A 12,115-nucleotide genomic window follows, 5' to 3' on the forward strand; every position below is an offset into this window, starting at 1 on the left:
AATCTATGTTTTTGGTGCCTGAGGCACAGGGAGATAGTGACTTGCCCAAGGTCACAAGGAGCCAACACCGGGAATTGAACCAGGCTCCACTGCTTCAAACTCTGTGCCAGTCAGTGTCTTTACTCACTGAGCCACTCCCTAGCTACTGGTGGGCACGCCATTGCATTTTTCTGGTTGAACTGTTTTTCGAAGTATATGGCTGATTCTGATGGTTGCAATAGATTCACATATTTGTTTTTTTCTTTTTATACAGGGACTTGGTGATTATTTCTGCAGTGGAATGATCTAAACAATTTTGCTAATATTCCTCCAGAGGGAAAAGAAAAGATGGCGAAAGATGCTGCAGTGGTTCTAGAGTGAGTAGATTTAATTCTGTATTACTGTCCTTATTTGAGGATCTCAAGCAGTATATATATGAACTCATTTATCATCAGAATTGCAGAAACAATGACTGACATTATTTTACTGGACAACGTGGGGTTAAACTTATTGCTCTTAAAACGTGACTGTTACTTTCCGAAGGGTAGTTTCTGAAATAACAAGACATGGGCGTTATGTCTCCATTGACCAACTGCAGTACAATGTCAAAGTAAAATAATCCTTCTCTTGGTGGTAACTGGTAACATCTGACTGTTTTTACCGAAAACTTCCCACGATGTGTAATGGTTGAAACAGCCCACTGTAACATATGATCCCCTTTTTTTTCCTTGTTTATTTTCAAGGTCAAGAAAGAACAGTGGCAAGAAGTGAACTTGTGATTAACATTGGATATTTGCTTTGGTTGGGCCAAATAAATATTACATTTACAAACCGTTTCAACACTTTGTAGTACTCCACCATCACATAACCCATTAATTCAAGCTTAGAGTGGGAGAAATGTTATCATCCTAAGTAAACTGTCTCATTCTCAGTATATCTACACCGTTATGTATGTATGTATGTATGTATGTACATCTTTATTTAAATAGCGCCAAAAGTGTACTCGGCGATTCACAAACAATACAGTACAGGGAATTATAATACAATAAGCGCAGCAAATTAAGATAATAGGAAAGGAAATCCCTGCCCAGGAGAGCTTACAATCTTGGTATGTTGGGGGACTTACAGAGTCAGCAGGTGAGGAAATAAGTGCTGTAGATGGCAGTGCTTGGCCACAATGGTTGGTAAGAGTGACTGTGGATGTGGGACAATAGCCATGAGTGCAGGTTATCGGGATGCTTGATTTGTGAGGCGACTTTTAAGGTTTGTCCATATTAAATCAGATAGGTTAAAACCATTAGCAGGGGAAGAGGTGTTAGGACGCGTGGGTGACAGCAAGTGTGTGTATATGGCTTAGTCCAGGTATAGGAGAGAGATCCCCAGCAGCAGGAAACAGTAGGTAGAGAGGGTATGAATAGAATATTTGTGGGGTGCTTTTTATTGAGAGGTTTAAGAAGTAGTTGAGAAAGAGGTGTATAAATAATGGTGCAGTGTATGAACACAGGCATAGGTGGAGGGGAGGAGAGATGAAGAAATGTGGTTAGGAGGGGAGTGGGGAAGTTGGGTAGAACAGAAATGATTACAAAGGAGTGAGGAAACCGTAAACAGAAAAAGCAATAGGGAGGGCATAGTGAGATGCAGGAGGAGAGACTTCCCAGGTATTGGAGGATAGGAAGAGTACAAATTATCAGAGCATTTAGAAAGTCAAGTTCTCACAGTTGCAGAGTCCAGATCTTCTTGTAGTTTTCACCTCCAATTCTAACTCCAGTATTAACGCCACAGGCACTTTATATGTGACACTTCAGATGTTACACGCAGCCAATGGTATGGTAATGGTATTTAGCTGTATAAAGTACACAATTGATTAAGCGTTACATTTTAATGGGTAAAGGACAGAGCTCAACAGTTCCATTCTTCTAGTAACGCAGATTCTGTATCTAGGTGTGTGAGAGTCTGGCTGTAGTAAACCGAATAAACTGAATTAATCCACACAAGTCAGAGAGAAAAAAGTGCCAGTGGATGGCCTGTTAAAAAAAAAAAATACAATAAATTCTGCTTACCTATGCTTAGATCATAATTATTTTGCCTTGAAGAAACACATACCAGTACTTTTCATTTTCTCTTTGACATCTGGAATTCAATAAACACCAGTTCCAAGGAGCTCAACTCTTTATTTTCTAATGCAAGATTCCAGAAACTGACTATTGAACATCGTTTTTAAGGTACTGTATAAAGTCTCGCATCTTATTTGATTTGTACCTCCATTCCCATTCACAGGGCATTTGTCAGTAGCATCATTGATTTTCCTAAGCCTCTAATTGCCGTAGTAAATGGCCCTGCAGTTGGGATCTCTGTGACTATTCTAGGGATGTTCGACCTTGTGTATGCCACTGACAGGGTAAGTCACTGATTTATTTGTCTGCATTATATCTGTTACTTGGCCTTTACAACACTTCTTAAGCACAAGTTAAGGGGCTTGTAAACAGTAATGATAGAACAACCCTTTATTATACAACATAATATAGAGTGGTGGGGTGCAGTACTGTTGTGGATACTGTAACATATTTCTGGCTAAAGATTTTCTGTAAATATCACATTTTGATCATTGTGTATATTCAATTACATATAGAAATAAACCAAGGAACTTGAACATAACTCAATGACAATTCATTGTCTTTCCGTAAGGTACCCCAGTCAGACAGCACTAGAGAAGATATCATTGGTCTAATAGGTGCTAGAATGAACTGCTGTCTTGTGTGATGTCAGTACTTAAAGAAAATGGCTTATTGCACATTATGCTAAAAAAAAATATGTGTATTAATAGAACAGATATAAATATACTGTATGGTAAAAAATATTATGGAAGTGAATAACTTTGGCCCAAAATATGCATTGATAAAAAGTCTTTGATCTTTTGGTCTTCTCAAAACAGAAGGGGTAAGTCTTGTTTTTGAAAATGGGTATAGGTCTAAAAAAATAAATAATGTTCCATAGTCCTATAATCTTCTGTACGGGTATATCTTGCTCCTGCCATCTTTTCCTCTTAACATTACACAGTACCAGATAAAGGCTGCTTTTACCACGACATGCACCGCTTTTATGAGAGTGCTGAGCAAATTTGATATTCTAAAACAGTTTACTTATTTTGCCCTGGTAAAATAATTACTGAAGAGATGTGCAAAATTGTGGCTGAGGTTTGCAAGCCAGGCACAATTTGCCTATATTATCCGCAAAAAACGAGGCGATGTATCATTACAAATTTGGAGCAAAATTGATGCAGATTGTGTCATTTTAATCTGCGTATACCAACATGTTTTGCGCTTGGGAGTATCAATAGGAGTTAGGGACACACAGATTGGAAAAAGGTGTATCAAACTCTACGTTTCTGTGTTACTTTTGTATAAAGTTTTTGCATTAAAAAAATCTGCAAGTTCTGAGGTGGCGTCAAATAAGAAACAGTTTCTTTCATTTGATGCGAACACAAGCAAAAAGTAGAGCAATGCGTGAAAACAAACTTCTGAGTGCACTTTTACGTTGATTTATCTCCCTCTAAAATTCAACGTGCAGGTCACATGAACCTACATTCCGGGGACATCTTTATCAATTGACTTTTTTTTTTGACAATTTTGAGCACTGTCACTTTCCATTTAGATTAGAACTCTCTATTTTCATTGTTCACCTTCTTTTTCTTTCCCAAACTCATCATTATAACAAGAGGCACAAAAAAAGAAAAATTATCAAAATGATTGGCTTGCCTGCCTAAAATTGTGGACTGTAACACAAGTTTGGAGTAATAATAACTTCACAAAATTCGGATTTTTCTGGAAGTAGAAAAGTAACTGGTACCAATGCGCATAGTTATACTCCTTGTATAATCGACTACTGACTTAGAACAGTAATTACCAGGCGTCACCAAAATATTGCATGCTTGTAACACAAGTCACACTGATGTCCAGGAGCAAGCAGCAATGCTCGTACAACCCTGCTGTATGTCTTGCATGCCTCATGGGGGAAGATGTCTTTCCGCTGTGGGCCATTTCAAATCACTCACTGTCAACACTGTTGTAGACTGTATTGCTTTTTTAATAGCCTGGAAACCTGTTTAAATGTGCTTTTAGTTGCTGTCTATACCTTTCCTGAGCAAAGTGAGCATTGTGTATATTTCTTTTCTGCCTGTGTACTACTAGCTATCTTAATATGTATTTACCTGTTCATTGCAGGCCACTTTCCAAACTCCCTTCAGCCAGTTGGGGCAAACTCCAGAAGGCTGTTCTTCTTACACTTTCCCTCGGATAATGGGCTTAGCCAAGGTAAGTCAGTGTATGCCTGTTTTATCTCTATTGTAATGCCATCACATTTGAAACAGCCCCTACCCACACAAAAAATACTTGACTTGCAAGTGACCTGGTCAAAGTGTTGTATTAATAACCACCGGGCCACACCTGCCTATTTGGTTGCAACGTTTTCCATCTCATCGGCCAATCATCTTGGTCCTCTTACCCTGGTATTTTTCCAACCAGTAACAGTAAGAAGCATAGGTGGGAGTTACGCCTACACGCTGTATATTTTAATCACTGTTCTCCACTTGTACAGTGAGATGTTTTATGTAACCCATTGATTAATAAAGTTATTTGTTATTATTTACTTTGTACATGTTGGTGGTGTGCAACAAAGTGGATTTCTTTATAGTTCATACCTTAGTATTTTATTTTTTGTTTATTTGTACTCCAGTCCACGTATGCACCTCCCATTTACAATGATTTATACACTTTGGTCTACGAGCTGGAAGTTTTAGTTGATCATTAGCCTTTCCCTTATTTTTCTTACAATGGAAGTGGATTTAAGAACAGAGTGTGTGAGAACTGGTTTTGTATTCATATATTTTACTGTGCACTGTTCAGAATGGAGAGTTACATTTTTGGATTCACTACAGGCGTGACTAGTTAATTACTGCACTTTCTTTATTTCATAATACTGAATCTCGGATAACCTTCATGTTCTTATCTTTAACATTAGTACAATAAATCTCTGACATAAGCCTAATGTGGACCACAAACTGCAGCAAATATTACTTATTTGTATGCATTTTTTTAAATAATTTCAGCTGGTACAATTTATAATAATCTTTTTGTTCTCTTTACATTGTCTTTACTTAAGGCTACTGAGGTGCTTCTTTTCAACAAGCTGTTGACCGCACGTGAAGCATGTGATCTGGGGCTGGTCACTGAGGTTTTCCCTGATGGCACTTTCCAACAGGAAGTTTGGGCAAAGCTGAAAACTTATGCCAGTCTCCCCAAAAATGTAAGCATGGTAACTCCTTTTTTTCCTGCTGCTTATACATATTACAACATTTTGAATTGCCAACGGTTCACCTTGCATATGCAGCATTTTATCATTTATTTTTGGCCCTAATACAGTATGTAGGCCTAGGCCAGTGTTTTTCAACTGGAGTTCCTAACACTCCTTGGGTTCCCCGCGAATCCTTAAAGGTTTCCCTGCAATTTTCAGTTCATTTTAAAATGGCACCAGATACTGAAGAATTTACAATGCAGCTGATCTCAGACACGCTATTAGAGAGGGTTGGGATGCGGCAGAATTTCAGAATATAATTATAGGGTTCCTTAACCAAAATAAGGTTGAAAACTACTGGCCTAGGCAAATGCTAACTTGAATTGTTGCGTTTCAGCTGTGCTAGGATTTGGGCTTTTTCTTTTCTATGTGCAGTGTTTTTAAATTATTTTGGTAATTCCTGATATTTGTCAGCTAAGAAACTTTTTTTTTTTTTTTCAGTGTTGTTGAGCAGAAGTAATACTTTCCCCCAAACATGTAATATTTCTATGGACACTATATGTCATTTTTAATGTAATTGAAGATCAGAGTAAGATAGAAAAGCCTATTTCAATATCTTGCACTCCTTTGCCCATAAAGAAAATTAGCTATTTATAACTAATATTTGTACGCTGAAAATCCAGTTTCAGCAGATAATAATCTAATTTACTAGAACCGTATCCTAATCATGGAAGCCCATTGTGGAATATGGAAAATATCACCAAAGTTCATCAAAATTTGCTGCATTAAGGATAGCAATATGTTCAATCCATTCAAATGGCCACATGCTTTTTATTTATTAAAGAACAATGTTTTCAAATGTATTTCTTTTTTAGTAGGTTAAATTTGTAACAGTCATTTCTTTTATCACACATACTGTAAATCCAACAGCAAAATTGCAAAAACTAGATCCACACCAGTAGTTATTTAAATATTAAGTGCAAATAAAGTTCATATTTGATTTTTACTGCTGTTTTGTTTAAAATTCATCTCATCAGAATGTGTTGATATAAAATGATCCTAATTGATAAAATACTTAATTCTTTTTCATTGTCCTAATGTTAATGTTTTTAATGCTTAAAAAATTGATTCTACCGCTGGCTGCCCAGATTAGAGCCGAACCCATCATCAAAGGTATCCCAATTGCAGACACCGAATACAAAATTTCCCTCTTCGCCGATGACGTCATACTGACCCCTGCTGACTCACATATCTCCCTTCCCAACCTACAGAACCTATTGGACCAATTCAGCCTAGTTTCGGACTACAAAATAAACATGGATAAATCCGAAGCGCTTAATCTCTCCCTCCCAGACCCTATATGGAAACTACTACAGTCCAACTATAAATATAAATGGAATACTTCCCACATAAAATATCTAGGAATGAAAATAGCTAACTCATATAGCTCCCTATATCAAGCTAATTATCCCCCCTGTTCCGCCAGATCATAAGAGATCTGGACGTCTGGCACACCCACCAGATATCCTGGTTTGGTAGAATAGTGTCCACTAAAATGAACATCCTCCCCCGGTTACTTTATTATTTCCAAACCCTCCCAGTCCCCGTTCCACTATCAGAATTACGGAACATACAGACTCATATCCTTCACTTAATTTGGAAACAGCGCAGACCTAGAGCCCCGAGATCAGTGTTGTTATCCTCCAAGACGAGAGGAGGACTAGGGGCCCCAGACGTGGTTAGATACTTCCAGGCAGCCCAGCTGAGGAAGGCGGTAGTCTGGAATAGCCTCCGGACTTCCAATTGTTGGTTGGCAATAGAAACCCACCATGCACTCTCCACCCCTCTCCCGGTCTTATTATGGTCCAAGACGCACAAAGAAAAGAGACCCCAGATGTTTGAGCTTGGGGCGATGAGATGCACGTGGTCTGGAATAAAACCAAAGGGAAATATGGCCTAGCTTCTTCCCCCTCCCAACTCACCCCCATCTTCGGGAACCCAGAATTCCCACCTGGATGCTCTCGTAACCAATTCGGTCAATTTCAGGACCTAGATATTAGAATGGTTACGGACCTGCTGGAGAGTGACGAAGTTCTGTCCTTCCAAGAGCTCAAAACTAAATTCTCCTCCCCATTTTCAAATTCCTGCAGATAAGACACTTCCTGCGAGCTCTATCTCCAAACTCTAAATTCCCCGCGCAAACCAGATTTGAATCTCTCTGCCTAAAAGGAGAATATCAGAGAGGATTAATCTCCGAAATCTACAGAACAATCGAGGCTTCCCACCCTCCCCCCTCCCATACGTATATACAAAAATGGAGCGCTGACTTAAACATACAAATCGACCTGGAGGAGTAGGAGGATGTCTGGGAAGCTGCTTCCAAAACATCAATTTGCTCTATCACAAAAGAAAAATATATATAAAATCCTATTCCAGTGGTACTTAACCCCGAGCAGACTGAGCCAGATCTTCTCCGGCACAACAGACTTGTGCTGGAGAGGATGTGGTCAAAGGGGGGACATGGCCCATATTTGGTGGTCATGCCCGGAGATCCAGAGGTTCTGGACCAGGGTCCAGAGACTCCTGATTGAAACCCTTGGATTGGAAATTCCCCTGGACCCTCTGACGTACGTGCTGGGGAAACCAATAGAGGACCTTCCTGCCCCACTAGCCAGGCTGATCTCTGCTATCCTAACGGCCGCTAGGTGCTCGGTTGCGGCGGCCTGGAAACAAGTGAAAGCTCCCTCCAGAAGAACAATAGTAAATAGAATAGACACAGTCATGAGCATGGAAAGGCTCACGGCCATGGTGAAACAGAAAATGTATCAATTCTACAAAACCTGGGAACCATGGCCAGGCTTGGAAGCGCCGTCTCTCCTGCAGGTTCTGACCCAAATTTGACCCCCCTTGGTACAGAAGGGACCAGAGATCCATCCAAACTCCCCCCTAGACCACTTCCCTTTCCACCCCCCCCCCCCATCTCCTTATACGTGTCGTCCCCACCTATCCACCCGCCCCTCGTCTCTCCCCCTCTGTTTCAGAATAAAAAGGGAAATAAATTGATTCTTTTATATCAGTGGGAACCTAACGATGCTTTTTACAAAGTTTTTTTTTTTTTTTTTTTTAATAATTCTAGAAAATAAAATTACACCCACAATTGTGTTAGTTGTGACTCAACAGGCAAAAACACATTTCCAAACAAACTGTTTTATTACATTGCATAATTGTTCATTACTTCAAATGAACCAATTTGTGTCCTTTAGAGAAATGAAGTGGAGCATTTTTCACAAACCATTCGGTACATGTTCGTCCTGTGTATTCAGAAACACCGCAGCTAGGGGGATTTCGTGTGTAAGAGTTCTGGAAAGTGGTTGATTCCATCATAACATTGTATTATGTGAAAGAAGTCTTTTTGGTGGCGACTTTTGAAAATCTGCCTCTGATGAACTGATCTGGGACGTCTTCTCTTTTTGGTGCAGGGATTAAAAAGTCTGCAGAACAAGAAGCAATTGTTCTATTTCTGTAGTTGATAAACCATGTCAAAAATAAGATTAAAGAATATATATCTTTTAAACTGTCCATACCGACACTTGTATACAAATATGACTTATACAATTATACTTTGCAGACATGAAATCATAGCGAACACAATTGTGTGGCCAAGTTTTCCAAGCTTGGTTTGCATTACGAGATTTATTTTCTAGAGGCATCCAAAATTACTAAAATAAAATAAATGTTCTATGTTCCTTAATATGCACAAGATTGATTTTAAACTACTTACTACACATCGCTATACCTGAATGGGTTAATGATCAGAAAATATCCTTTATTCAGAAAAAAAATAGGCCCCATTTAACGGACAATGCTAAATGTTCATGGATTGGCAGTTATACTGTACCTAGAACACTTGACGTATTGTGAAGCATGTCCTTGAAAATCTCAGTCGAATATTGGTGCTGATGAGCGGGAAATGGTGACTTATCCAGGTTCAGAAAAATCTGAGACACAATCTCCTCCTTGCAAAGCAGTCTCATGGGAACTGAGCCATTCCCTCTTTCATACTGTGAATATTAAAATTGGGGAATTCTCCTAAATAAACCTGATATAGGCTTTCTGTATAATTGTCCTGACTTATTGTTTCATTACCTCCTACAGTCCTTGGCCTTCTCCAAGCAGTTGATTCGTGGGACCCAGAAAGAGAAGCTGCACGCTGTGAATGTTCAGGAGTGTGAACGCCTTATCGAAAGGTGGTTATCAGAGGAGTGCATGAATGCCATTATTTCCTTCTTCCAGAAGAAGGCAAAGCTGTGATTTCCTTTGACTACATTTAGAATAAGAAACATTTACTTTGTTTTCAACTATAATGTGGCACCTATGTGATGGATTTAGAATCATTAAAGTTTTTTGATCAATGCTTTTGTTGTCTCTCTGGGGATTTTGTACATACAACAATCCGTTTAATACAAATATTTACTCTTATACTACATAAGTCTCATACTGTTCCCTCCTACATATGACTATACTGTGTGTGAGTGAGTATTATACAGAGTATGTTTTTCTGTGTAACGAGGTGTAAAACTTTATCTGGCAGCGTGCCTGGCTGTCTTTCTAAGTCTCATTTGTTGTCACCTTTCACTCCGTCCAGTCGGCATTTTTGTTTACATTAAAAATTAAATGAATGACAAAATTGTCTGTTAGTGGCAGACCTGACGTTAAAAAAACATGCCCCCAGTATAAAACTCTTCAAATTGGCAGGCTTACCTCCCTCCCACTGGTCAGACTTCCCTTTCTCTTTCACTTCTTGTCAACCTCTTGGCCTTATCTATTGTATCTTTGACTGTAAGTGACATTGTTTCTATCACTATATCTGGCATTTTGCATTGCAGTGACCCAATACATGTAGATTAACCACCTGGATTCTGGGGGAAGGGGTGAAGGAGTTAAAGTCTGACGTTGAAAAGTTTAACCCTTTTAATTCTATATACAGTAGTTGGTGACGTGACAAATTAAAGGAAGACTTACATGTATGAAACATTGAGGCAAAGCTCTATGAACTGTATTTTAGAAATAAATCCCATCGTGCATATGTAATTGTCATGCAGATGTGTATATGTATATATGTCATTGTCAAACTTTAATATTTCCAATTTCTTCACACAATATAATAGATGTTGTAATTCAACATGTGATGTGTTAATGATAGTTAGTTTTGCAAGGACCCCCATTAAAAACAACGGTAATTATATTTATTGTGTTATTTCTTGCATTCTACCTTGTAATGGAGGTCATTACATCTGTATTAGATTGAGGAAAATGTTAAAGGGCTTAGCCAATTAATGGTCACAGGGATTCACATCACAGATATTGTAATATACTGTATGCCTCCTGTTTTACTAAATAGACTTCCTCTAGGGCCTATAGCCACAAAGCTATGTGTTGTGTGACTGAATTGTAGTGTGGCCAAGTGCAGTTTGGATTAAGTGTGGAGTTGAAACAAGGTACAGTATATAAAAGTACAGTAAATTGTTAACTCTTGATTCTCCATAGTTGCAACAGCGAGCAGGATTGTGTGCCACTCAATACACAGCTTGCCACATGTATGTGCACTTGAAGCAGCTGTTCTAGAGAGCATACCTCTGGGAAGTGTGAGCAGGCAGTATCTCTGGAGTGTAGAGAGAAGCTTGTGGGGAGCGCAGATGTCACCATATGTGAGGAAAGAAATATATATATAGTGTAGTATGTTCTACAAATTCAAAAGTCAATTCAAAGAATCACGATTGGGAACTCACACTTTCCCAGTCAGAAATCAGCAGTGGAGATAGTAATGAAGACTTGATCTGTGTGCAGTATCAGGAATCAGCAGCATAATCCCTCAATGTGAAAAGATAACACACTTAGTGCAACATTGCATGTTCTAGTAAATTATTTATCAGAGGCAATAGGTATTGCACTTACATTAGGCACTATGTGCATAGACACGTAACAATAGTGATGCGCAGCTTGTGTATGCCTCTAATGGTCAATGGTTGAGCTACTATAAGCTCTAAACGGAGTTCCAAAAAAATAATATGTTAATAAATTGGACAACTGAGGTAAGCAACGAGGGGAATAATGAACGTGGGTGTAACAATAATAAAACAGTAGTTGGAGAAGTCTCTGAAAACAGCGTGTGGAATAAAGAGGAGTTCCAATGGAAACCGCTACCTGAGATCCTTGGGAAATAGGGAAACAATGTAGGTACCTCTATGGATCCCTCTTGTAGCACTCCTGCTTCTGTAATCCGCTGTCTTGCTGGCAGAGTGGACGAGGACGTCTTAGCAGTCAACTGCACCTTTTCATCTCCAGCGCGGAGTTCCCGAGTGCCGGAAGTGCGTCAGAGCATTTCCGGTCCGTCCGGTAAACGTTCCTCTCCCTTGCAGACGTGTGGTTTCACGGGGGAGAATGTAGTAAGCGCCAACACCCACGTACCCTCTGATCCTCAGCGCGTCACACCAATCGAGCAGCAACAACGTAATTGAATAAGGATTGGAAATAAAGAATCGCCAACGTCCAAAAAATGCACCATCAGCTCACCAAGTAGAGGGCTAAAAAAGTTTAATAAGGCTACATAAAAATTAAAATGGGGACAAACAAAAAACTAATACATAACAACCCTATGCGTTTCAGGCTCCTTAGAGCCCTTTCTCAAGGGGGATAATGGGGACTGAGAGTAGATCTCGTATATATAGCCCCTCCTGTACAATTAACACGGAGCTGGAATGGATCAACATAAAATTGATTAACAAACTTTAACACCTTGTATGCCCGTGGACATCGATATAAAATCTTTGTAAGATGTTGCAGGATA

General features: G+C 39.2%; 1 protein-coding gene across 1 annotated transcript; it reads left to right on the forward strand.

The window, feature by feature from the left end:
• The first annotated feature begins 253 nt into the window (after positions 1-253).
• Positions 254-9,682, forward strand: LOC142475335 (enoyl-CoA delta isomerase 2-like). The gene is made up of 5 exons (XM_075581251.1): positions 254-356; positions 2,257-2,377; positions 4,200-4,289; positions 5,137-5,280; positions 9,424-9,682. Exons 1-5 carry the CDS (start codon positions 328-330, stop codon positions 9,577-9,579), a joined length of 540 nt encoding a protein of 179 aa, XP_075437366.1. The 5' UTR covers positions 254-327; the 3' UTR covers positions 9,580-9,682.
• Positions 9,683-12,115: the final 2,433 nt, after the last annotated feature.

Source organism: Ascaphus truei, unplaced genomic scaffold (genome assembly GCF_040206685.1).
Source record: "Ascaphus truei isolate aAscTru1 unplaced genomic scaffold, aAscTru1.hap1 HAP1_SCAFFOLD_1165, whole genome shotgun sequence".
In the NCBI taxonomy this organism is placed as follows: Eukaryota; Metazoa; Chordata; class Amphibia; order Anura; family Ascaphidae; genus Ascaphus; species Ascaphus truei.